Source organism: Callithrix jacchus, chromosome 11 (assembly GCF_049354715.1).
Source record: "Callithrix jacchus isolate 240 chromosome 11, calJac240_pri, whole genome shotgun sequence".
In the NCBI taxonomy this organism is placed as follows: Eukaryota; Metazoa; Chordata; class Mammalia; order Primates; family Cebidae; genus Callithrix; species Callithrix jacchus.
In genome coordinates this window covers 93,654,581-93,678,258 of record NC_133512.1, presented here as the reverse complement: position 1 = coordinate 93,678,258, position 23,678 = coordinate 93,654,581, and the positions used below count along the sequence as shown (strand labels likewise).

The 23,678-nt window shown below is 39.0% G+C and overlaps 1 protein-coding gene across 4 annotated transcripts in view; it reads left to right on the top strand.

Annotated features, from left to right (window-relative positions):
* DPP6 (dipeptidyl peptidase like 6) overlaps positions 1–23,678 on the top strand; it is a 1,158,816-nt gene that overhangs the window by 796,893 nt on the left and 338,245 nt on the right. For all 4 annotated transcript variants that reach the window (XM_078343379.1, XM_035255081.3, XM_035255078.3 and 1 more), the window contains exon 4: positions 20,835–20,929. In XM_078343379.1, coding sequence (XP_078199505.1) covers positions 20,835–20,929 — 95 coding nt within the window. The remainder of the gene's footprint in view (positions 1–20,834; positions 20,930–23,678) is intronic.

Below are 23,678 nucleotides of genomic sequence, written 5' to 3'. Positions count from 1 at the left end.
CAGCGTAAGTGGGAATCAAGAGGCCTGCGTGAAGCCCTTGAGCCAGAGAGAGCTAATTAACCAGCCAGTAGTCCCAATGCTCACGTCTCACTTAGGGTCCTGGAGAAGCTGGGAATTCCCCAGGTCTCCAGAGCAAGTCTCACAGATGTCAAGGCTGGACTGTTTTGGTTAAGTGCTTTCTGGCAGGGCTGCTGAATGCTGTTTGTATTTAGAATGAAAGAAATATCATTAGAAAACATGCTCTTTTGAATGAAAGATTTGTACCTCTTTTGAACCCACATTACTTTCCTCTGACCATTTTTGATCTAAACCAAAAAGAAAAAACCCAGACATGGAAAATTAAAAAAATAAAATAAAAGGAATTCTTTTTCTCCTCCAAGCCTAAACATATGAGCTGAACTGCAGCCCTGCTGTGGAGCTGCCCAGCCTCTGCTCAGGAGCTCCCTGAGTTGTCTTCATCTTTACAAGCAGTGGGGGTTCTGGGGGTCCTGCCCCTCTGGCGTCCCACCTTCGGCATCTCCCATTTCCTGTACTTGTTTTAACTAAGCATGAGGTTAGTTGCTCACAGTTTAGTCTTTCTCAATTCTACCCTCACCACAGGACCCCCAAAACCCACCTGTTGGGGGAGCACCTTCCTGATGATCCAGGGAGAAGCATCCAGGCTCTTCCGAGTGACTGCTCCTCACTGACTGAGTCGTTCCCCAGCGGTGCCTGCCCGGTGGAGAAGAGCTCCAACCCTAGTGTACATTCCTGGAAATCAGGGATTGTGTGCTTTTATTTTCTGCTTCATTTTTTTATGAGATATTTTTAAGTTACAGAAAACTAGAAAACATAGTTCAGTGAACACCTATATAACCAATACAAATACCAATTAATTTCTATGCCTTGTCTGTTTTTGTGTCCCCCATCATTTCTTTTTTGTGGTGAAAATACGTAAACATAAATTATACTATCATTTTCTTTCATCCCCAAATACTAAAAAAACATGCATCTCCGAAGTATGTCTTCCCATACATCCAATCATCATGTCTGGCAAAAATGACCATCAGCCCCAAATATCATTAAATTCCCAGGCCATGTTCAAATTTCCTTATCAGTCTCAAAATGTTTTCTATGTAGCTTTTTAAATTTTTTTGAGCCTAGATCAAATTAAAAATCATAATTGTTCTTGATTATGTCTTTTAAATTTCTCTTAATGGTAGAACAGCTCCTCTTTTTTCTGTGATATATACTATTTCACAATACACCTGGATTAGGCTACTTGTTTTGGAGGCTGTCCTGCATTCTGAACTTGTCTGATTGCTTTCTTGTGAGGTGATTTCACATGGTTTTTTTTTCTTTTTTGAGACGGAGTTCGCTGTTGTTACCCAGGCTGGAGTGCAATGGCGTGATCTTGGCTCACCGCAACCTCCGCCTCCTGGATTCAGGCAATTCTCCTGCTTCAGCCTCCTGAGTAGCTGGGATTACAGGCACACGCCACCATGCCCAGCTAATTTTTATATTTTTAGTAGAGACATGGGTTTCACCATGTTGGCCTGGATAGTCTTAAACTCCTGACCTCAAGTGGTCCACCTGTCTTGGCCTCCTAAAGTGCTGGGATTACAAGCATGAGCCACTGCACCTGGCCTGTTACTAGCATTCTTTTTTATTTTTATTTTTTTGAGACGGAGTTTTGCTCTTGTTACCCAGGCTGGAGTGCAATCACGCTATCTCGGCTCATCACAACCTCCGCCTCCTGGGTTCAGGCAATTCTCCTGCCTCAGCCTCCCAAGTAGCTGGGATTACAGGCGTGTACCATCATGCCCAGCTAATTTTTTGTATTTTTAGTAGAGATGGGGTTTCACCATGTTGACCAGGATGGTTTCGATCTCTTGACCTCGTGATCCACCTGCCTCAGCCTCCCAAAGTGCTGGGATCACATGTTTATCTATAATGTCCACTTGTTCCACGATTGGTGATTTGAAGGGGAGATTAATGGACAAAAAAAGGTGACCACCAAATTTCTGTAATATAAACATGTTTTTTCCATTGAGAATGGCATATTTTCTGTGGGATAATATCCCACTAACTTTTCTCCAAATGAAGTTCGCATCTATCGATGATCCTCACCTACACCAAGTTTTTCAGCAGGGGCTACAGCGTGTTGATTTTCTAAATCAATCACTCCTTCTACATGAACAAGTTGACAGTCTTCGGAAAGGTGGAACTCTCCTTTGTAAACAGGCTATTTGTTGTACCCGAAACACCAACAAAGCAGGCAGCTGAATCCTTAATTGTTTGTTTTTAATTACTAGTTTTTGGATTAAGAAGTTGGTATCATAGAGATGTCCAGCTATGAAAAATAAAGAGTTTCATTTTATTTAATGTTTTGTTAGTGTAACTGTGGACTCGTGCTTTTAAAAATGTATTCACTGTGTTAATCACTGATAGCATTATTCTTTTAGTGTTCAGATTGTCCTAACTTTGACCATGGAGAGCCCCCCCAGCTGGTTCTTCTGTCCTTGTATCAGTTATCTAATGGCACAGAGTGCTGTGTAATAAACAACCAGCAGCCTTCTGGGACACGCAGAATAAGTCATTTTTCACAAACCTGGCTGTTGGCAGGTGGTGGTTAGGGAACTCTGCTTATCTCATGGCAGATGTGCTCACGTGGCCAGACAGCCAGCTAGGTGTTGGCTGATCTGGAATGGCCTCTTCTTGGATGACTGGAGCAACCAGCTTGCCCTTCATGCCTTCGACCCTTCTCCTGGGACAGGACACTAAGCCAGGCATGTTGTCTCATGGCAATAGCAGAAGCCAAGAGAGAGCATGTCCACTGTGCAAGAGCTTTTCAAGCGCCAGCCTGCTTCTATTTACTGACACTCCATTGCCCAACTCCAGACCTGTGTCTGAGCCTAGAGTCATGAGAGAGGGTCCTGAGAAATTAGGTGGTAAAGGGTGGGATGAAGAATTGGAGCCATTTTGCAATCTACCATGGTCTTATTGACATGTCCTTACCGATCCCTTGTCTCCCCCACTAGTCTTTGCTTTCTGGCCAGTAAAATATTTTAGATTGATGCTATACTTTCTGTGCCTCAGACCTGGAAACATCTAGTTTTTAAAAGATCCCTGGCTCATTTTAGGGAGAATGGTACTTAGAGACAAAAATCTGGGAGTCTAGGATAATCATGCTTCTAGCCCCTTTTCAAGAACAAAACTAGCAAGTATATAGTTTTGAACAATAAAGAAACACTGGTTTCTATTCATAATTCTGATGTAAATTTGACATCACAAGATTTTAAATTTTAACTGAATTTCCTGTGTTTTTTTATGTTTATTTTTATTTTTTAAAGACAGGATCTCACTCTGTTACTCAGGCTGGAGTGCAGTGGCGCAGTCATAGCTCATTGCAGCCTTGAACTCCTGAGCTCAAGAAATCCTTCTGCTTCACCCTCTTGAGTATCTGGGACTACAGGCGTATACCACCATGCCCAGCTAACTTTTACATTATTTTTTTGAAGAGATGGTATCTGGCTATGTTGCCCATCTAATTTTTCAGGCTCTCAAACTCCTGGGCTCAAGCTGTTCTCATGCCTTGGCCTCGCAAAGTGCTGGGATTATAGGCATGAACCACTGCACCTGGTCTGAGTGTCCACAATTAAAAATGTGGATCTCTCTTCTCTTGTACAGAAAACCTTAATTCTTCATAACATTAACAGAATTATTTATTTACTTGGAACCATGTCTGAGAGCACAGTGCTGTGATTAACATGGAAAGTTACTACAGCCAGTGCGCGGTGACTGTCAACACAGCCAGTGCACAGCAACTGTCATGACAGCCAGTGCGCGGTGACTGTCATCGCGGTGACCGTCATCACAACCAGTACGCGGTGACCGTCATGAGAGCCAGTGCGCGGTGACTGTCATCACGGTGACCGTCATCACAACTAGTGCGCGGTGACTTCATGAGAGCCAGTGCGTGGTGCTTGTCATCACAGCCAGTGCGCGGTGACTGTCATGAGAGCCAGTGTGCGGTGACCGTCATTACAGCCAGTGCGCGATGACTGTCATGAGAGCCTGTGCATGGTGACTGTCATCGCGGTGACCATCATCACAGCCAGTGCGCGGCGACTGTCATCGCAGTGACCGTCATCACAACCAGTGTGCGGTGACTGTCATGAGAGCCAGTGCACGGCGACTGTCATCGCGGTGACCGTCATCACAACCAGTGTGCGGTGACTGTCATGAGAGCCAGTGCGCGGCGACTGTCATCGCGGTGACCGTCATCACAAGCAGTGTGCGGTGACTGTCATGAGAGCCAGTGCGTGGCGACTGTCATCGCGGTGACCGTCATCACAACCAGTGTGCGGTGACTGTCATGAGAGCCAGTGCACGGCGACTGTCATCGCGGTGACCGTCATCACAACCAGTGTGCGGTGACTGTCATGAGAGCCAGTGCGCGGCGACTGTCATCGCGGTGACCGTCATCACAACCAGTGTGCGGTGACTGTCATGAGAGCCAGTGCGCGGCGACTGTCATCGCGGTGACCGTCATCACAACCAGTGTGCGGTGACTGTCATGAGAGCCAGTGCGCGGCGACTGTCATCGCGGTGACCGTCATCACAACCAGTGTGCGGTGACTGTCATGAGAGCCAGTGCGTGGCGACTGTCATCGCGGTGACTGTCATCACAACCAGTGTGCGGTGACTGTCATGAGAGCCAGTGCACGGCGACTGTCATCGCGGTGACCGTCATCACAACCAGTGTGCAGTGACTGTCATGAGAGCCAGTGCGTGGTGACTGTCATCGCGGTGACCGTCATCACAGCCAGTGCGCGGTGACTGTCATGAGAGCCAGTGCGCGGTGACCGTCATTACAGCCAGTGCGCGATGACTGTCATCGCGGTGACCATCAGCACAGCCAGTGCACATTGACTGTCATGAGAGCCAGTGCACGGCGACTGTCATCGCGGTGACCGTCATCACAACCAGTGTGTGGTGACTGTCATGAGAGCCAGTGCGTGGTGACTGTCATCGCGGTGACCGTCATCACAGCCAGTGCGCGGTGACTGTCATGAGAGCCAATGCGCAGTGACTGTCATTACACCCAGTATGCGGTAACTGTCATTGAACTGTAAGTTTCAGTAAGTCAGGGAATGTGGCTAACACATGGTACATACCAAATATCTAGCAGAGTATCCCATACGTTGTAAATATTTTTTAAAGGATAAAATATCTATTGCTTATGTGGTGGTTTTTTTGTTTTTTTGTTTGTTTTGCTTCTTATACCCATCATTTCTCTTTTTGGAAACATCTACTTTTTATTTATTTATTTAATTATTTATTATTATACTTTAAGTTCTGAGGTACATGTGCAGATCGTGCAGGTTTGTTGCATAGGTTACGTGTGCCATGGTGGTTTGCTGCATCCATCCCCCCATCATCTACATTAGGTATTTCACTCTCCAATCCCCCCACTCCCTGCTACCCCTCCCCTAGCCCCCGCACACTCCTACACAGGCCATGGTATGTGATGTTCCCCTCCCTGTGTCCATGTGTTCTCATTGTTCAACACCCAGTTATGAGTGAAAACATGCAGCGGGAAATACCTACCTTTTCTAAGCATATTCTCATGCAAATGAGTTACCTATGTACTTTAAGCAGAATGCACATAATTTCTTTTGCATTTCTTCACAGTCTCTGTGTAGTATTTCCCTGATATGCTAAAAGGCTGTGTGAAGTTCCCATAATCTCAAAGAAAAGGATGCTATCATGTTGGGTATTTTTTTTAACATCATGAGTTTTAGCAAAACTAGAAACCAAAAGTCTCTTTGGCATTTCCATGCCATTTAAACTTCTACTTTCAAATCCATTGATTCTGATGACGATTACGAGGCTCCTAATACAATATAAGCCTGTATTCTTTTTTTAGGTCTTGTGACATTTGGATTATTCTGGAATTTGTTTTTAACTATTTGAAAATTTCCTATTTTGTCTCACAATGATAGTCTTCATTATCTTTAAGCACAAAAACACATTATTGGCAAGAGGAAGTTGTGGAGGTCTGCCCACCACCTTCGAGGACATCCTTTGGTATTCTCTTCCATAGCCATGGCCTAAGAAAGGTGATTTTTCCAGGTGAAAGATAGGCTGTGGTGTAAACTAACATAGTTGATTCCAAATGAAATGTACTCACTTAATATAACCTTGTGGATGGTGCTGTCCAAAAGAACTTTCTGCAGTGTTGGAAATATTCTGTACCCACAGCCTCCAACACAGTACCCACCAGCTATATGTGGCTATTGAGCGCTTGAAATGTGTCTAGTATAAACGAGGAACTAAATGTTTAATGTTATTTAATTTTAATTTAGTATTAATAGAAACATGTGCTAGAGGCTATATATTAGCAGTACAGTTCTAGGTTATAAATATGGTCCAACTAAAACGTTTGCATTTGACTCGTATTTCTTAAAAGAAACTAGCAGTAGGAATTAACGTCAGCTTTCTAATCATTTTTTATTCTTCTTATTACTTGCCATACACACCTTACCGTTTAAGTGCCAAGGGAAGAATCACTCTTCATGAGAGGCAGTGTGTCTGCCTCTGGACTGAAGACTGCCACTCGGCTGCTGTTACTTCATAGGCTCCTAGCTCCTGACTTTGCAGGGAACAATTTCAGAACTGGAGCTTGTGGCCCAGTGATAACTGGTTAAACATGGTGAAAACACAATCACTAGTAGCCTGCAAACAAAGCATCGGATTAATTCTACCAAAGCAAATGACTGATAAAGTCCAAAGGGTTGAAAGACGAGTGCAGCACGTCTTCATTCACGTTAGAGCTTCACGATGTTGTTAAAACTTCCTGAATTGTAACATCATAGAAAATATTAAACCAAAGTAGAAAGAATAGTAAATAAAACTCCAGATCTGTTTGGTTTTTAAGTATCATTTTGAGTTCAAGAACTTTGGCACAGTTGATGAGCTTCAAGCTTTTGCAGTCTCTAGTTTTATCAATGCTTCGAATGTTCCATTCTTGGCCAGTGGGAGCCTCTCCAAGATGGCTTCTGAATCATTTTGACATGATCCTGATAAACTTTGACCCTTTGGCTCAGATAATTCTTATTACAGACTTGGAATTAGCTATTTACAGAGAGAATTTGGGTTTCGTTTAGTGGGAAATGGTATTTCTAGACTGCGATTTGGGTATTAGAAGTTACATATTAATATTTTATGACCATTCTATTGATTTTGACTGTCTTAAGATATGTGTATATTGTGTGCTATTTGTTATCAGAACATACATAAATACAAGTAAATTATAACTAGAAATAAAATAGGTAATATAACACTCTTTCTGTTGCTAGTTATTTAAAATTAAAAAGATGATATGAGAAAAATTAAATTCACTACATTCACTGTGTACATTCTTTGTTCCAGAAATTAAAATCTTTTACTATGCAAGGATTCTTTGTGATATTTATACAATCAGGGATTAGTGTACTCTTTAAAACCAAACAGCATACACAAATTACACTTACTAATGAGATCTATCAGCTCAATCGTTAAGGTGTCTATAGTACCATAGATACCATAACATTATGTAAATGGTTAACATATGTATGCCCTTTGAAAGCCTTTTTAAAAATGCATTATCGTCAAGCAAAAGTAAACAACATATAAAATCAGCTGACAGATGACACTATGAGTAAATAACTGGAATTTTATATTATTATTGAGAGAGTCAGAAAAAGAATTTGTTATTCTTATATCACAGTTTGAAAAAACAAAATAAAACAAAAAAAGCAATCATCTTCCTAGTCCTAGCTACCAATGCAATTTTTTTTCCAATTTGTAATATTTTCAGCTTTGAAGAATTGCATGAGTACACAGAAAAATGAGATTGGTGATCTGTTTTAAATGCAAAGCACTAGATATTTTGCACATGAAAAGTAACTAGCAATTGGTGGTACTGTAAGCTTTCCTTTGGAAAATGTTCTCCTAGGAATCTGACACTGTATGTTTCTTAGAACTCCCATTGAGCATGCCTTTTCAACTTTATCTCCCTATGCACATCGCATTAAAATGCACTGTACACTCGCCTATGTAACAATCTCATTGCTTTGCAGTGGTGGGGATAACATAACGATCACTGAATCTCATGAAGAGGCATAAAAGGTATAATCTGACAGAAAAAACCACACCATGCTCATGGCTACGTCCTTACTCCACCTCTGCCATGGCCTCCTCATTCTGGAGCAGTTCTTCTTACACTGGTGGTTCTGTCCATTGTTTTGTATGTAAGGTAGATATTTCATGAATCAGACTTATGATAATATTAATTGGCTCAATTCATTATACATATATTTAGCATCTAACTTTGTCCCAGTCGTTATGCTAGGTATTAGAGATAGAAAATCAGGAAGGTGTGGCCTCTTCTCTTGAGAATCATGCACTCTAGTGCAGAACACAGCGAGTTGTAACAGACAGATAACTCTATCATGCTGCGATGCGTATGAAACAGGATGAATGAAATGTGGCCTGAAAGCAGAGAGAGATGAATTCTGCCTGGAAAAGATATAAAACTTAACAAGGGAGCTGACCTTTATGAGCTCTCAGGAAGATCCTACCTGGCCATAGTGGGAGAAGGCTATTTCAGGTGCAGGGAGCGGTGGGAGGGAGTGGCAGAGGATTGGGAGACATGGTGGTGCTTAGGGTGCTTTATGGGGGTGATAGGCATTCAGATGGGAAGAGGGGCCCAGGCCAGAATCAGAAGGACCGTAAATTTCAGGCTAAGAAATTTGACCAAAATAGTTTCTGCCAATGGGATAAAAAAGGAGTTTTAAAAGAGAGAGATGGCATTGTCTGCATACAGAATGGAAATAAGAAGAGACCCATTAGGAGGCTGCTGGAGTAGTCTGTGGTGACGGTGATGACGATCACAACCACGGCAGAAACACTGCAAATCAAGAAGACAGGTAACTTGAGAAGACCTCAAGGGGAAGAATGAGCAAGTTAGGAAATAATCCGAAGAGGGGATCCCCAGTCGCCGCCTTCCCATGTTGCTGAATGACCTGTGAATCATATCTGTGGAAGGGAATCAAGGCAGGTCAGCTGAAGGGATTAAACATCTGCCCTAATAATAAAGCTGCTCCCCAAGAAATAAAGTTGATGGTCTAAGCCTAGCAAAGAAAATCGCCCACTAGAGCAAAGGAAATAACATTCATTGGGAAACAATATCAAAACCCAGAATGTCCAGAAATCAATATCCGTAATGCCTAGGATATAATCCAAAATTACCTGGCATACAAATAACCGACAAAATGGAATACATTCTCAACATAAAAGAAAGTTCATCATTTGACCTGGAAATGATACAGATTTCTGGAACTAACAAAGATTTTTTAAAAGCTATTATAACTATCTCAATGAATCAACAGAATCCTGTTTTGCAGTTAATGAAAATCTTAGCAGAGAAATGGAAATTCTCAGCAGAAAACACAAAGGAATAAAATAGGGTCTTATAAGTAGAAGAATAAAAATTCTGAAATTAAAAAATTCACTGGATGGAGTTGATACTTTAATTACCATGACTTAGGAAAGATGAAATGATAGATCGATATTCAAGGTGAGGCTGGGAGCGGGTGGCTCATGCCTGTAATCCCAGCACTTTGGGAGGCCAAGGCAGGTGGATCACTTGAGATCAGGAGTTCGAGACCAGCCTGGCCAATGTGATGAAACCCTGATTCTAGTAAAAATATAAAAATTAGCTGGGTGTGTTGGTGCATGTCTGTGGTCCCAGCTACTCGAGAGGCTAAGGCAGTAGAATCGCCTGAACCTGGGAGGCAGAGGCTGCAGTGAGAAGAGATCATACCATTGCACTCCAGCCTGGGTGACAGAGTGAGACTGTCTCACAAAAAAAAAAAAAAAAAAAGAGAAAGAAATTATTCAAAGTGAACAGGGAGAAAATTTATTTTTAATGAACAGAGCATCAGAGACCTGTAAAGTGATGTTCAACTGCCCAATTTATGTGAAATTACAATACTAGGAGAGAAAATGGATAAAGAAGCAGAAAAACTATTTGTCAGATTAAAGCTAAAAATGTGATGAAATGCATACCTTTGCAAATACAAGATGCTCAGTGAACATCAAACAAAAGAACACAAAGAAGTCCAATCTAAAGCACATCACATCATTAGAGAAATGCTAATCAAAACCACATGAGATACCATCTCATGCCAGTTATCCCAGAACTTGAAGAAGAAAAATGAAAGTCAAGAAACAACAGATGTTGGCAAGGTTGTGTAGAAAAGTTAACACTTTACCCTGTTGGTGGGAATGTAAATTAGCTCAACCATCGTGGAAGACAATGTGGCAATTCCTCAAGATCCAGAAGCAGAAATATCATTTAATCTTGCAATCCTATTACTGGATATACACCCAAAGGAATATAAATCTATTATAAAAATGCATCCACACATATGTTTATTGCAGCACTGTTCACAACAGCAAAGACATGGAATCAACGCAAATATCCATCAATAATAGACTGGATAAAGAAAATGTGGTACATATATACCATGGAATACTATGCAGCCACAAAAAGGAACAAGATCATGTCCTTTTCAGGGGTATGGATGGAGCTGGAAGCCATTATCCTCAGCAAACTAATGCAGGAACAGAAAACTAAAAACTGCATGTTCTTGCTTATAAATTGGAACTGAACAATGAGAACACATGGACACATTTGGGGGAACAACACACACTGGGACCTATTGAGGGGTGGGGTTGGGGAGAGAGAGAGCATCAGTAAGAAGAGCTAACGAATGCTGGGCTTTAAACGTAGCTGTTGGGTCGATCTGTGCAGCAAACCACATTTGTCTATGTGACAAACCTGCACATCCTGCACATGTACCCCGGAATTTAAAATGAAAGTTGAAGGGGGAAATGAAAAGAGACCAAAAAAAAAATAATAAACGCACTTAACAGTCAACTTCAAAAGCCAAAGCAGCAAGTAAATCTTAAAGGCAGCAAATGAAAAATAACTCATAACATTCTGGAAAATAATTCAGTTAATGGTTGACATCTTATTAAAAACCATAGTGAGCAGAAGAGAGTGGAATAGAATTTTAAAATGCTGAAAGGCAAAAAACAAAATAAAAAGCCCTATAAACTAGGAATCTATATTCACAGAAAATATTTTTCAAGAGAAAAGATTAAATGAAGACACTGTCAGATAAAACAAATATACAATAATGTGTTTTGCCAGCAGACCCATACGAGAAGGGAGTTTCATCAAGGAGGAAAATGATATACAATGGAAACTCAAATCTTGATAAAGAATAAAAAACATCAGAAATGGCCATTGTGGGTAAATGCAAAAGACATTTTTTTTTTATTTTTTAGATTTTAATTTCTTTATTAATGATACTGTGTTATAAACTGAAACTGTAACATCGTCTTCTGTCATTTATAAAGTATGTTGATATAATACACGTAACAACTTTAATTGCCTGGGAGTGGACATGGACCTGAGAGCTTAACAGGTTTCTGCATTTGATGAGAACTTGTACATTATTAACTGTTCGTGGACTTTGAAAATTTAATGGTATATATTAAAACTTGTAAGACAACCACACAAAAAGCTAATGCAAAGAAATACAACTAAAATAGAAAAATTAAAATTCTAAAGATATTTAAACAATAAAATAAAAGCCAGATAATGAGAGAGAAAGAAGACAGAGGAGATACTTAGAAAAAAAACAAATTATAGACCCATGGCAGGGCACAGTGGCTCATGGCTGTAATCCCAGCACTTTGGGAAGCCAGGGTGGGTGGATCACCTGAGGTCGGGAGTTCAAGGCCAGCCTGGCCAACATGGAGAAACCCTGCTCTACCAAAAATACAAAATCGTCTGCGAGTAGCGGCACATGCCTATAATCCCAGCTACTTGGGAGGCTGAGGCAGGATCATTGCTTGAACCCAGGGGGTGGAGGTTGCAGTGAGCCGAGATTGTGCCATTGCTCTCTAGCCTGAGCAACAAGAGAAAAACTCTGTCTCAAAAAAAACAAAAGGTGGACCCAGCCATTCATATCAGTTTTTTTTTTTTTTTTTGCTTTTATAATTGTCTTCTGCCACATTTCCCATTTCCCACTTAACATGAAGAAAGTACACTCATATATAACGTTCTTAGAAATGGCTTTAAGATGTTATTTTTGATGGATGCGTGGTCGTCCAGCCAGCTCGTAATAAACCATATTTTGCTTAAGCAGTCACCTTCTTTTAGACATTTGAACCATTCCATATTTTTGTTATTACAAATTCCATCAGGATTCATATTTCAGTACATTAAAGTTTCCTTGTATTTATGAGTATTTCATTATAATGAATTTCCAATGTAGGATTTCTAGGTCGGAAAACATAAACAGCTTAGGATTCTTGATATATCCATGATCAGGAGATGTTTTTCCTAACTGGTTCTTCCAGTCTACATGCTCACCGGTGATACATGAGTGTCCATTTCCCTACAGCCTTACTAGAAATGGGTATTGTAGTACGAAAATTTTTCCTTGAAATTTGACATGTCATTCTTTATTTTATATTTATACTCTGTCACTTTATTTTTCACATTTTATATTTATTGGTTAGTGACTGTCATTTTATATGGTTATTAAGCTGTTGTATTTCCTCACGTGATTTGGCTTTTTTTAAAAATTGTACTTTAAGTTCTGGGGTACATGTGCAGATCATGCAGGCTTGTTGCACAGGTACATACATGGTAATGTGGTTTGCTGCCTCCATCCCCCTGTCACCTATATCTGGCATTTCTCCCCATGTTATCCCTCCCAACCTGCCTACCCCCCACTATCCTTCCCCTAACCCCCCACCCAGCAGACCCCAGTGTGTGATGCTCCCCTCCCTGTGTCCATGTGTTCTCATTGTTCAACACCCACCTATGAGTGAGAACATGTGGGGTGTTTGATTTTCTGTTCTTGTGTCAGTTTGCTGAGAATGATAGTTTCCAGTTTCATCTATGTCCCTACAAAGGACACGAACTCATCGTTTTTTTATAGCTGCATAGTATTCCATGGTGTATAATGGTTTTATTACATGTGCATATGGTATATTTATAAGGACAGACTGTATTATTGGCCATAAAATGTATGAGTTTCAAAAGCCTGAAATATATACAGAATATTCCTTGATCCAGTGGATTTAAGTTTTAAAAATCTATGCTAATGAGGTGGTCAGAAAAACTTCAAATATTTGAAAATTAACAGATTTTAAAATGCCTGTTAGCATATGAAGCATTATAGGGAAAATTAGAAATAATTTGAACTGAGTAATAATATAATTCACCATATCAAAATTTGTGAGACGTTGCTAATGGTATGTATACAAGAAAAATTTTAGCTTTAATAGTTTAATTGGAAAGGAAAAAAATATTAAATCAAAGACCTAGGCTTTCGTCTTAACAAGCTGGAAGAAAAGAAGTAAATTAAAGCTGAAGAAGGCAGAAGGAAGGAATAACAAAGAAAAGAAAATAACTTTATGAAGTAGAATACAGAAATAATACACATGGGAATGCCAAGAGTTTGTTCTCTGAAAGGTCAATAAAATTGATAAATATCCAGTTTGATCAAGAAAAAAAGATATAAATGACCAATTAAGGAAATAAAGTAGAGACATAAATGCAGATACTGCTGTTCTACTGAAGCATAAGCTATTATCATCCTAAAAAATACACTATTTATTAAAACATAATGCATGCATATTTTTAAAATTAATAAATTACTTTTAAAATAAAACAAAATTTATACTGATGGAGTTCAGACATACTACCGCAAAAGATGGCAGCTTGGCAGGGGAGAAAACAGCAGAAACAGAAAGGTGTCTCTGCCCTTCCTCCTCACTTCTCCCCTAAAGCAGGCCATGCAAGAATCAATCCTCTGCCTTTCCTCGGAAGCAGGTTATAAGACTTTCCTTCTAGAAGTATCCTTGTAGTACGCAGAGGAAAGGAATCTCCTTATCCCGGAAGACACAGGGACACGAAGAAGAATGTCAACCAACAGTCCTTGCTAAGTTCCCTCTTATGACCATTAGATCACACCACCTTTCTCTAGTTGTACTTCTCCATGAATGTCCACCATTCATCAAATCGAAGCATAAAAATACACAGGTTTTCCCATTTCTTTGGATGTTCATTTCTAAAGCTTCCCATGTCACATAAAACTTACATTAAATAAATGTGTGTGCTTTTCTCGTTTTGATCTCTTGCTGTAGGTGCCTCAGCCATGACCCTGACAATGGGTGAGAAAAGATCCTTTCCCTTCTACAATACCAATAAATTTCAAAAGCTAGATGACATGGATAAATCATCAAATGACTCCTATTTTCAACGCCAACCTCAGAAGAATAGGGAACTGAAGCAGCTCTGTATCAATTAAAGAACTTGTGTTGGTAATTTGAAGCCTTCCCACCAAGAAAACTTCATGCCCAGTTGGCTTCATTAATTCTATCAAATATCTAAGACAAAAATAATAAAAATCCTACATAAATTCTTTCAGGAAATAGAATAAGATGGAACACTTCCCAGCTTATTTTATGAAGCAGTGATACTCTTACTCTAAAACCAGATAGAGAGATCACAAGAAAAAAGAACTAAAAGAACTAAGACTCAAAAGAACTAAGATCCTTCATGATCATGAGGCAAAAATGCCTGACAAAATATTAACAAATAAAAATCAACAATAGGCTTGGCATGGTGGCTCACACCTATAATGCTAGCCATTTGGGAGGCTGAGGCAGGAGAATTGCTTGAGCCCAAGAGTTTGAGACCAACCTGGACAACAAATTGAGATTCAATCTCTACACAAATTTTAAAAATTAGCCAGGCATGGTGGCAGGTGCCTGTGGTCCCAGCTACTTTGGAGGCTGAGTGGGGAGGATTGCTTGGGCCCAGGAAGTCAAGGATGCAGTCAGCCCTGATTATGCCACTGCACTTCAGCCTAGGTAACAGAGCAAGACCCTGTTGCAAAATAATGGTAATGATAATAATAATATATAAGACACGGTAATACATCATGACCAGTGGGTTTATCTGAGGAATGCAAAGTTGGTTTAACATCTGAAAATCAGTGAACATAGATCAGTATATTAATGACAATAAAAGTGAACCCCCATAAGATAATTGCAACAGCTGCACAAAAAGCATTTCATTATAGTCAATGTTTTATGATAAAATCTTTCAACATCCTAGGAATAGAAGGGAACTTCCTCAAACTTATTAAGGTCATTTATGAAAAAAAATTACACCTACGTTATACTCAGTGGTGAAAAGCTCAGTGATTTCTGCCTAACACTGGGAACAATAAAAAGATGTCCTCTAACACTGAATTTATGTAGCATTGTAATAAAGGTCCTGGTGAGTGCAGTAATGCCAAAAAGAAATAAAAGGTAAACAGATTTGAAAGGAAGGAGCAGACCTGTTCTTATTTGCATGACATGATTGTGTATGTCAAAACCCCAAGACGTGTATGTTTTGAACTAGAACTAAAAAGTACATTGAGTAAATTTGCAGGACACAACATCAATAGGCAAAATTAATTTTATTTTTATACATCACCAACTAACAAATAATGAAATTAAACAGTAATATCATTTACAATATGGAAAAATATTAGGAAGTTTTGGAATTGAATTATCAAAAAGAAATTCAAAATCTGTACATGAAAACTACTAAAATTTCCAAGTGAAGCTAAGAAAGATCTAAACACGTAGAGATACATATTTTGTTCACGGATTGGAAGAATCAGTATTTTTTTTTTTTTTTGAGACAGAGTTTCGCTCTTGTTACCCAGGCTGGAGTGCAATGGCGTGATCTCGGCTCACCGCAATCTCCACCTCCTGGGTTCAGGCAATTCTCCTGCCTCAGCCTCCTGAGTAGCTGGGATTACAGGCACGCACCACCATGCCCAGCTAATTTTTTTGTATTCTTAGTATAGACGGGGTTTCACCATGTTGACCAGGATGGTCTCCATCTCTTGACCTCGTGATCCACCCGCCTCAGCCTCCCAAAGTGCTGGGATTACAGGCATGAGCCACCACACCCGGCCCAAGAATCAGTATTTTTAAGATGGCCATTCTCCTCAAACTGAACTATAGATTCAATATAATACCAATCCTAATCCCAGAGGCTTGTTTGAAGAAATCAACAAGATAATTTAAAAATTTATATTGAAATACAAAGGACCTAAACTATCCAATACAATTTTGAAAAAGTAAAACACAGTTTGAGGCCTTATACTACTTGATGTCAAAACTTACCTTAAAGTTACAGTAATCAACACAGTGTGGCATTGGCAAAAAAATAGACATAAAAGAAATATCCAAAGAAATAGCTTTCACTCACTTCATCAATCATTTTCTCTTTAAAAATTTAATTGGGAAAATAAGGAAAGCCACACTTCATAGAGAATTTTTAAAAACACATATCAGACAAAGGCTCATATCTAGAATGTTTAAAAGATTTGGTAATAAATTGTAAAAAAAAATTTAAGAATGTACAAAAAAACCCTGCAAATGACCCATATTTCATGAAAAGATGTTTATTGTTACTAGTTATCATCAAAATGCAAATATAAATTAAAACCTCAGTGAGATACCACTACACACCTGCTAGAGTGGCTAATGTTTAGAAGACTGAGTTTGACGACTGATAGCAAAGATGTGGTGTGCATGTGACTCTTATACAATTGATGGTGGAAATGCAAAATGGTACAGAGACTTTGGAAAATAGTTTGGCAGTTTTCCATAGATTAAGTGCAAACATACCATATGACCCAGCAATATAATAGCTGCAACCTGGCAGCAATCTAAATTGTCACAAATGCATGAATTTGAATGCATAAACACTGAGGTAAATCAGTCCTATAGCCTATTCCTTTGCAGTATAAGGGAATAAAACATTAATACATGGAGTAACATGAGTAAATCTCAAAATCATTATTATAAGTGAAAGGAGAGAAACACAAAAGACTATTTAATGTGTGATTCTATTTGCAAGAAATTCTAGGAGAAGCAAACCTAAGTAATGATAAAACAAATCACTTGTTTCCTGGGGTTATCAGTGAAGTGGATGATCCACAGCAAAGGGTCATAGAAGTCTTTTGCATCCTTTGTGAGATTCATTTCTAGATGGGTTATGTTTTGTGTTATTTTTATCCATGGAAAAATATAAAAACTCAGGGGAAAATGCTGACAATAAAACAACCTAAATAAGTGGTAAGATAGACCAAGTACACAGAAGGAAGATTCAGTGTTATAAAGGTGTCCAATTTCCTCCAAATGGACCTTTCAATTTAATGAAATCTCAATCAGTTTCTTGGAAGAGTCCTTTTTTTAATTTAACAGGCTGAATCTAAAGCATAGAATGCTGAATCTAATGCATAGATGGCTGAATCTAGCATATATAATCATCAGCAAAATCCCAAGGAACACCAAACCCTTCCTGAGGGAATATCATAAGGGAAAACTTCCAGATAGCAAGATTTACTACAAATGTATATAATTTGACAGTGTAATATTGATGCAGGAATGAGCCAACTTATCAGTGGACACATAAAAAAGTTCCATATGACCCAATGACTATAGATATTATTGCTGAAATATTGATCACGTCGGAGTGAATCACCTTCTCAAATTATTACAGATAGAAACATACAAAATTAGATTCCTACCTCACACCATACATTCATGTCATTTCCTAGTGAATTAAAGCTTAATTTTTTAAAGAAAAAGTAAAAAATGTTTCAGAAAAAATATAGGAGACTATTACTATGACTTTGTAATAGGAAAGTATTTATTATATATGTCATATCAAACACAATAAAAGTAAACATTTTTGACTATTAATAATATCATAATGTTTCATAAAGAAAATGAAAAGCCCAACTAAGAAAATACACTTTCAACACATAAAACAAATGAAAATTTCATATGGGATGTATAAAAAAATTGCTTTTAAATCGATTAGATAAAAACATTCCAACAGAAAAATGTAGGCAAAATAAATAAATAAACCAATAAATTTTATAAAATACGACAAAAATTGTAAATAAGCACATGAAGAGACTCAAAGTCATCAACACTCTGATGACGCAAAATAATATCAAAGATACCATTTTGCACCCACTATATTGGAAGATAGTAAGAAGTTTGAAACCAGCAAGTTTTAGAGAGGATGTGAGTTTTGAGAACTCATTCACTATTGGTGCCTGTTCAAGTGCCGTAAACACTTGAAAATAACTTGTAAGGTTCAGAATTCCCATAACCCAGGCAAACCTCATCTCTACTAAAAATACAAAAATTAGCTGGGTGTGGTGGCACAAACCTGTAATCCCAGCTACTGGGGAGGCTGAGGCAGGAGAATCACTTGAACTGGGTAGGTGGAGGTTGCAGTGAACCAAGCTCTCGTGCCATTGCACTTCAGCCTGCGACAAGAGCAAAATTCCATCTCAAACATTTTTTTAAAAAGGAAAAAAAGAAAAAGCCTTGTACGTTTGTAGCGAAAGATGTAAAGGAGAGTGTTCATGGTAAAATGGTTTGTAGTAACAATAATGCTAGAAATGACTGGCATCCATTGTGATACACACTTGAATCATGTACATCAGTGAGCACGAAGACCCAAGACCGTACGAACTATTCACCTTAGACCTACGATATAATATAAATTACTGAGAAGCACAGTAAATGTCACCTTATTCAGCTCAAATGCAAAGAAAACTAAACACGATAGTATTTAAGAATACATCAGTATGTGATAAAACCATTAAAAGTAGTGGAATGATAAAATTCAGGAGAAAGAAAAGCAATCGTATGTTCTCATTCGAAGTGGTCTCATTGGTTTCCATTGAAACAAGCTGGTTTTACGTCCATCAAATGCAGTACTACTTAATCTTTTTTAATGTATTATTTTAAGTTCCGGTGTAGATGTGTAGGATATGCAGGTTTGTAACATAGGTAAACATGTGCCATGGTGGTTTGCCGCTCCTGTCAACCTGTTACCTAGGTATTAAGCCCGGCATGCCTTAGCTATTTATCACGATGCTCTTCCCTGCTCCTGCCCCTCTGCAGCAGGCCCCAGTGTACGTTGCTCCCTTTCCTGTGTTCTCATTTTTCAACTCCCACTACATAATCTTAAACAATCATTGTTTCACTGTGATCAGTAATGTTGGGGTGGGGTAAAAGCAGAGAACTTGGAACTCCTTGGAGCGGGGGGTGTCAAAGACAGTAAATCTTCATCCACTGATGGCAGACTTGAGTTTTAGAAATTCATTGAAAGCAAAAGCTAGTGAACAAGGGAAGAGAAGGTGACCATCAGATTAAGTCATGACCTTTTCTGCAACTTCTATAATTAACAAACTTAAGTGCTTTATTAAAAAAAATTCTAAAATTTGCTATATAAGGACAACTTCACTGAAATGATTGCAGCGGCTTCCACGTGAGTGCTTGTAATGGGAGATAGCTTATGTGATAGGTGCACCTTGGTATGTTTGCTTAAGAAACAGAAAAGCATGAGTCATTTGATTTGTACGTGAAAGTATTACCAGGAAAATAAATGAAAGCAATTTCACCTAAACATCCGTTAGCAACTTTAGCAGTGAACTTTTGGATGTAATTTACATAATGCATAAAATGGATTGATCTAGGACCATGTAGATGATGAAATTTTCATTATATTGATAGACTTTCATTTTTCTCGTAAAATCTACACATGCTTAAATTATAACAACTCTGCTTTTGAATTAATCCAGTCTGCATAATGTTTTTCAGTCATCAACTATTATAGTGTGAAGTGCCTTTACCACCAAACTGGCTCACTGTTCCTGCCTCCACTCAGAAAGATAGTATTTTTCTTCCCCCACTGTTGGCCCTGCCTCTCCACCTACAACCCTACGTTTCAGAAAGTAATTTTCCCATATGAAATTTTCTTACTCTCTTCTAATATAGTGGCTGCAAAATGATATCTCCAATTTTATTTTGCATTATCAGAATGTTAATGATTTTAAGAGTCTATTCATGTGCTTACTTAATATTTTTGTCTTGTTTTACAAAATTCCTTGGTCTATTCATTTTGCCAGTTTTTTTCCGTAGGACTGTTTTTATCTCATTGATTTGTTGTTTGTTTTTTAAATACAACCCTACCTTTCAGAAATATACCCTTTCATTCATAGGAGATACAGATGTACATACCCATATGCATACTATTTTGAGTAAGCGTTTTTACTAATTTTCTAAGGGGATACTTGAAATCTTCGTTGTTTGTATACAAGAGGCCAGACTCAGAATCTAGGTTATGTATAGATTCACAGGTATTCACGGCAGCGAAGCAGCTAACTCCTCCAAGGAAGAGCAGCTAGGGGAACCCGTGGAGCAGATGAAAACATGTTTTGCAGGATGTGGATGTGGGCCGCAGGCATTCTGCATACAGATTTGTTACAAAGTTGGTTATAGGAAATTAGTCACTTTACTAGCGATTGTCTTTGGCCCCTTGGAATAGCTGCTTTCTCAATCTGCTCTTCATGTCCTGCCCAAGAACATTCTAGCTGTTCCAAAGGTTTTCTCTGTGTGCGCCTGTGCTTTTTATGTCAGTGTGTAAAGTAGGAGAGAAGCATCACGTTGAGGCTGGATTAAGAAGAGCTGGGCATATTGCACCATATTGAAAGGGCCCTTTGATGAACAGGAGCCTTTTTTTTTTTTTTTCAAAATTAATGATTTTATTTTACATAAATGTTTGTCAAAAGCCAAGTGAGTTTCTTGATGTTTCATGGCGTTTTTTTCTACTTCCTGTCTTACAGATACAGAATTCATCTACAGAGAACAGAAAGGAACAGTGAGATTGTGGAATGTTGAAACAAATATTTCTACTGTCTTAATAGAAGGCAAAAAAATTGTAAGTACTCCCTTTAATGACCAGGATAATTTTGGTTTTTCCTCCTGCAAGTCGATAAAGCAGAAAATGACTTTCAGTTTCAGCTTTTAGCATAGCCAAGGAGAAGCAATAAACTTGTAATACTAGAGGCTGAGCAACCAAAGATAATGTGAAATCGAAACCACGCTAATTTAATAAGATGAAAGCACTGTTTCTTTCAGTGTCCGGGAAATTTCTCTGCAGGTGTTGGAAACAAGTGTTGCATATCATATATAATTAAAAGATAAAGTCCTAAGGCTTTTACACATTTACAGAACAATTGCAATAATGCATGTAGAATACTTCAGGAGAATTTGCTCAATCCCATTTAAAAAAAGCTCATCTCCACGTGCATAGGAAGTATTAACTTAGGCACTGTGACTATACTTACCCTAATTGTATTAAGTGATGCTTAGGCTTGAAAACAAATACTGAGTGAATATGAATGCCACTGCTTTATGATTAGGGAAAATTTGTTTTCCCAAATATATATATTTTTTGAGACAGGATCTCACTCTTGTCAAGGCTGGAGTGAAATGGTACAGTTGTGGCTCATTGCAGCCTTGACCTCCCAAGCTCAGGCAATCCTCCCACCCTAGCCTCTTGAGTAGCTGGGACTACAGGCATGTACCACCATGCCCAGCTAATTGGTGTTTTTTGTTTGTTTGTAGAGAGATGGTCTTAACTGTGTTGTCCAGGCTGGTCTCGAACTCCTGTACTCAAGCAATCCTCCTGCCTTGGCCTCCAAAAGTGCTGGGATTACAGGCCTGAGCCACTGTACCCAACCCCAAAGATTTAAATAACATAAAGATTTGATGTTCACATATGGCTAAAGATATGTATTAGGAACATTGACTGAAGTTATATACCAAAAATCAATTTAAAGAGAATTGGTATTTTGTTTGTTTACAAAATGTTCAGACTCTTATTAGAATAAATAAATCTCCAACTCTAAGCAGTTGATTCTTTTCTTGTTTGAGACACTGGGGAAATCAAAGGATGGAACTTAGGCTAAATCTATATTAAAAAGCCGGAATTGAAACAGGCTGTTAATCCCAAGTTACAGCAATCATAGCAGGGATCTGGTATGAATTGGAAACACAGAAATCCTAGAATCCTATAATCCGGGATTACAGAAGGTTGAAAAAAAACGATTGGTTCCCTGGATTTCCAGATAAGGATCCTGAGCCCAGACTTAGAGCATGAGTGTTTCAGTCTTGCAGGTCACTGGTGGCTGTGGGAGCGTTCAGGTGGGTCCCAGAAGCCCGTGTCCCAGGGAGAAGGAAGGATGGCTTCGTCTTTACCCCACCCCATCCCCAGACCCACAGAAATGCCATTCTGCCTTCTTTCCCTCCTAAAGAACATGGAACTTGCTATTTAAATTCTTTCATTTATTTTTTGCATAAAGATACCTTTTTATTAAAAGGTTTGCTGAGATTTAGTATTAAGTGGATGCTGCCCTTAACATAGACTGCAGGTGTAAGGGCGGCCTTGTGCTGTTGGATGATGGTGTCGTTCCAAAAACAATCACTTTATTGAATTAAATCGTATTCTGCAAAGTAGGACCTAGGACAAATGAGCATGCCTGCATTTTTGCATTAAAAAATCATCGTCAGTAGAATTAGTCCCTTAAGAGAATCTGATTCAACTCGCTTGGAAATACTGACGTTGCAGAAATGGTTTTCTAGTATTCATAAAGAGGATAAAATCATTAGGCTGCTGCTGAGCATGAGTGCATTTCAATGTCAGAATGTTTTCAGCATCTCCTGTGAGGATGTCGGTTTAGTGACGGCAGGGTGTTGTACATAACAGCTGCACTTAGCAATGAAATACATGAATGTGAACCGCCTTCTCTTTCGAAAATCGATAGCTTGTGACAGATCATATATTTTAACTGAAGTTATTTTAGCCAAGTCACCTTTAATAAGGTGACTTCAGAAAACATCATAGGTGAAGAAAAATCCTCATCTCACAAATTCGCTGGCTTATTCTATATAATGTAATCTCTTTTTTTCCTTAAAGTGTCATTTTTCCATTCATTTTGCAAACATTTATTGAGCACCAAATGTATACAACCTAATGGGGTATTTGTTTCTCAAAGCTATATTTAAATGCTCCTGTAAACAGACTCAAAATAAAGAAAACAAGAAATGTCATTTGGCGCTCTCCATCCTAATTGAGAACCCAGTTCTGGATTTAATTTCCAGAGCCACTTAGTCATTTAAAATTACTGTGCCTCAGCCAGGTGTGGTGGCTCATGCCTGTAATCCCAGTACTTTGGGAGGCCGAGGTAGGCAGATCATGAGGTCAAAGGATTGAGAACATCCTGGCCAACATGGTGAAACCCGGTCTCTACTAAAAATACAAAAAGAAAAATGTTAGCCAGGCACGGTGGTGCACACCTGAAGTTCCAGCTACTCGGGAGGCCAAGGCAGGAGAATCGTTTGAACCCGGGAGGGGGAGGTTGCAGTGAGCTGAGATTGTGCCACTGCACTCCAGCCTGGTGGCAGAGACTCCATCTCAAAGAATAATAATAATAATTATTATTATTGTGCCTCAGTGGCTCTAGCTCCACATTAAAGCTGATTTCTTCTGCCAGCCCAGAACATGGGTACTCTGTGAGATCCAGCAATAGAATATGGGTATGCTCTGTGTGTTTTCATGAGCAAGAATTGAGAAGGCGAAGCCTGGTGTTCCACAGGGGCCGGAGCTTGGAGGATCATCCACAGCC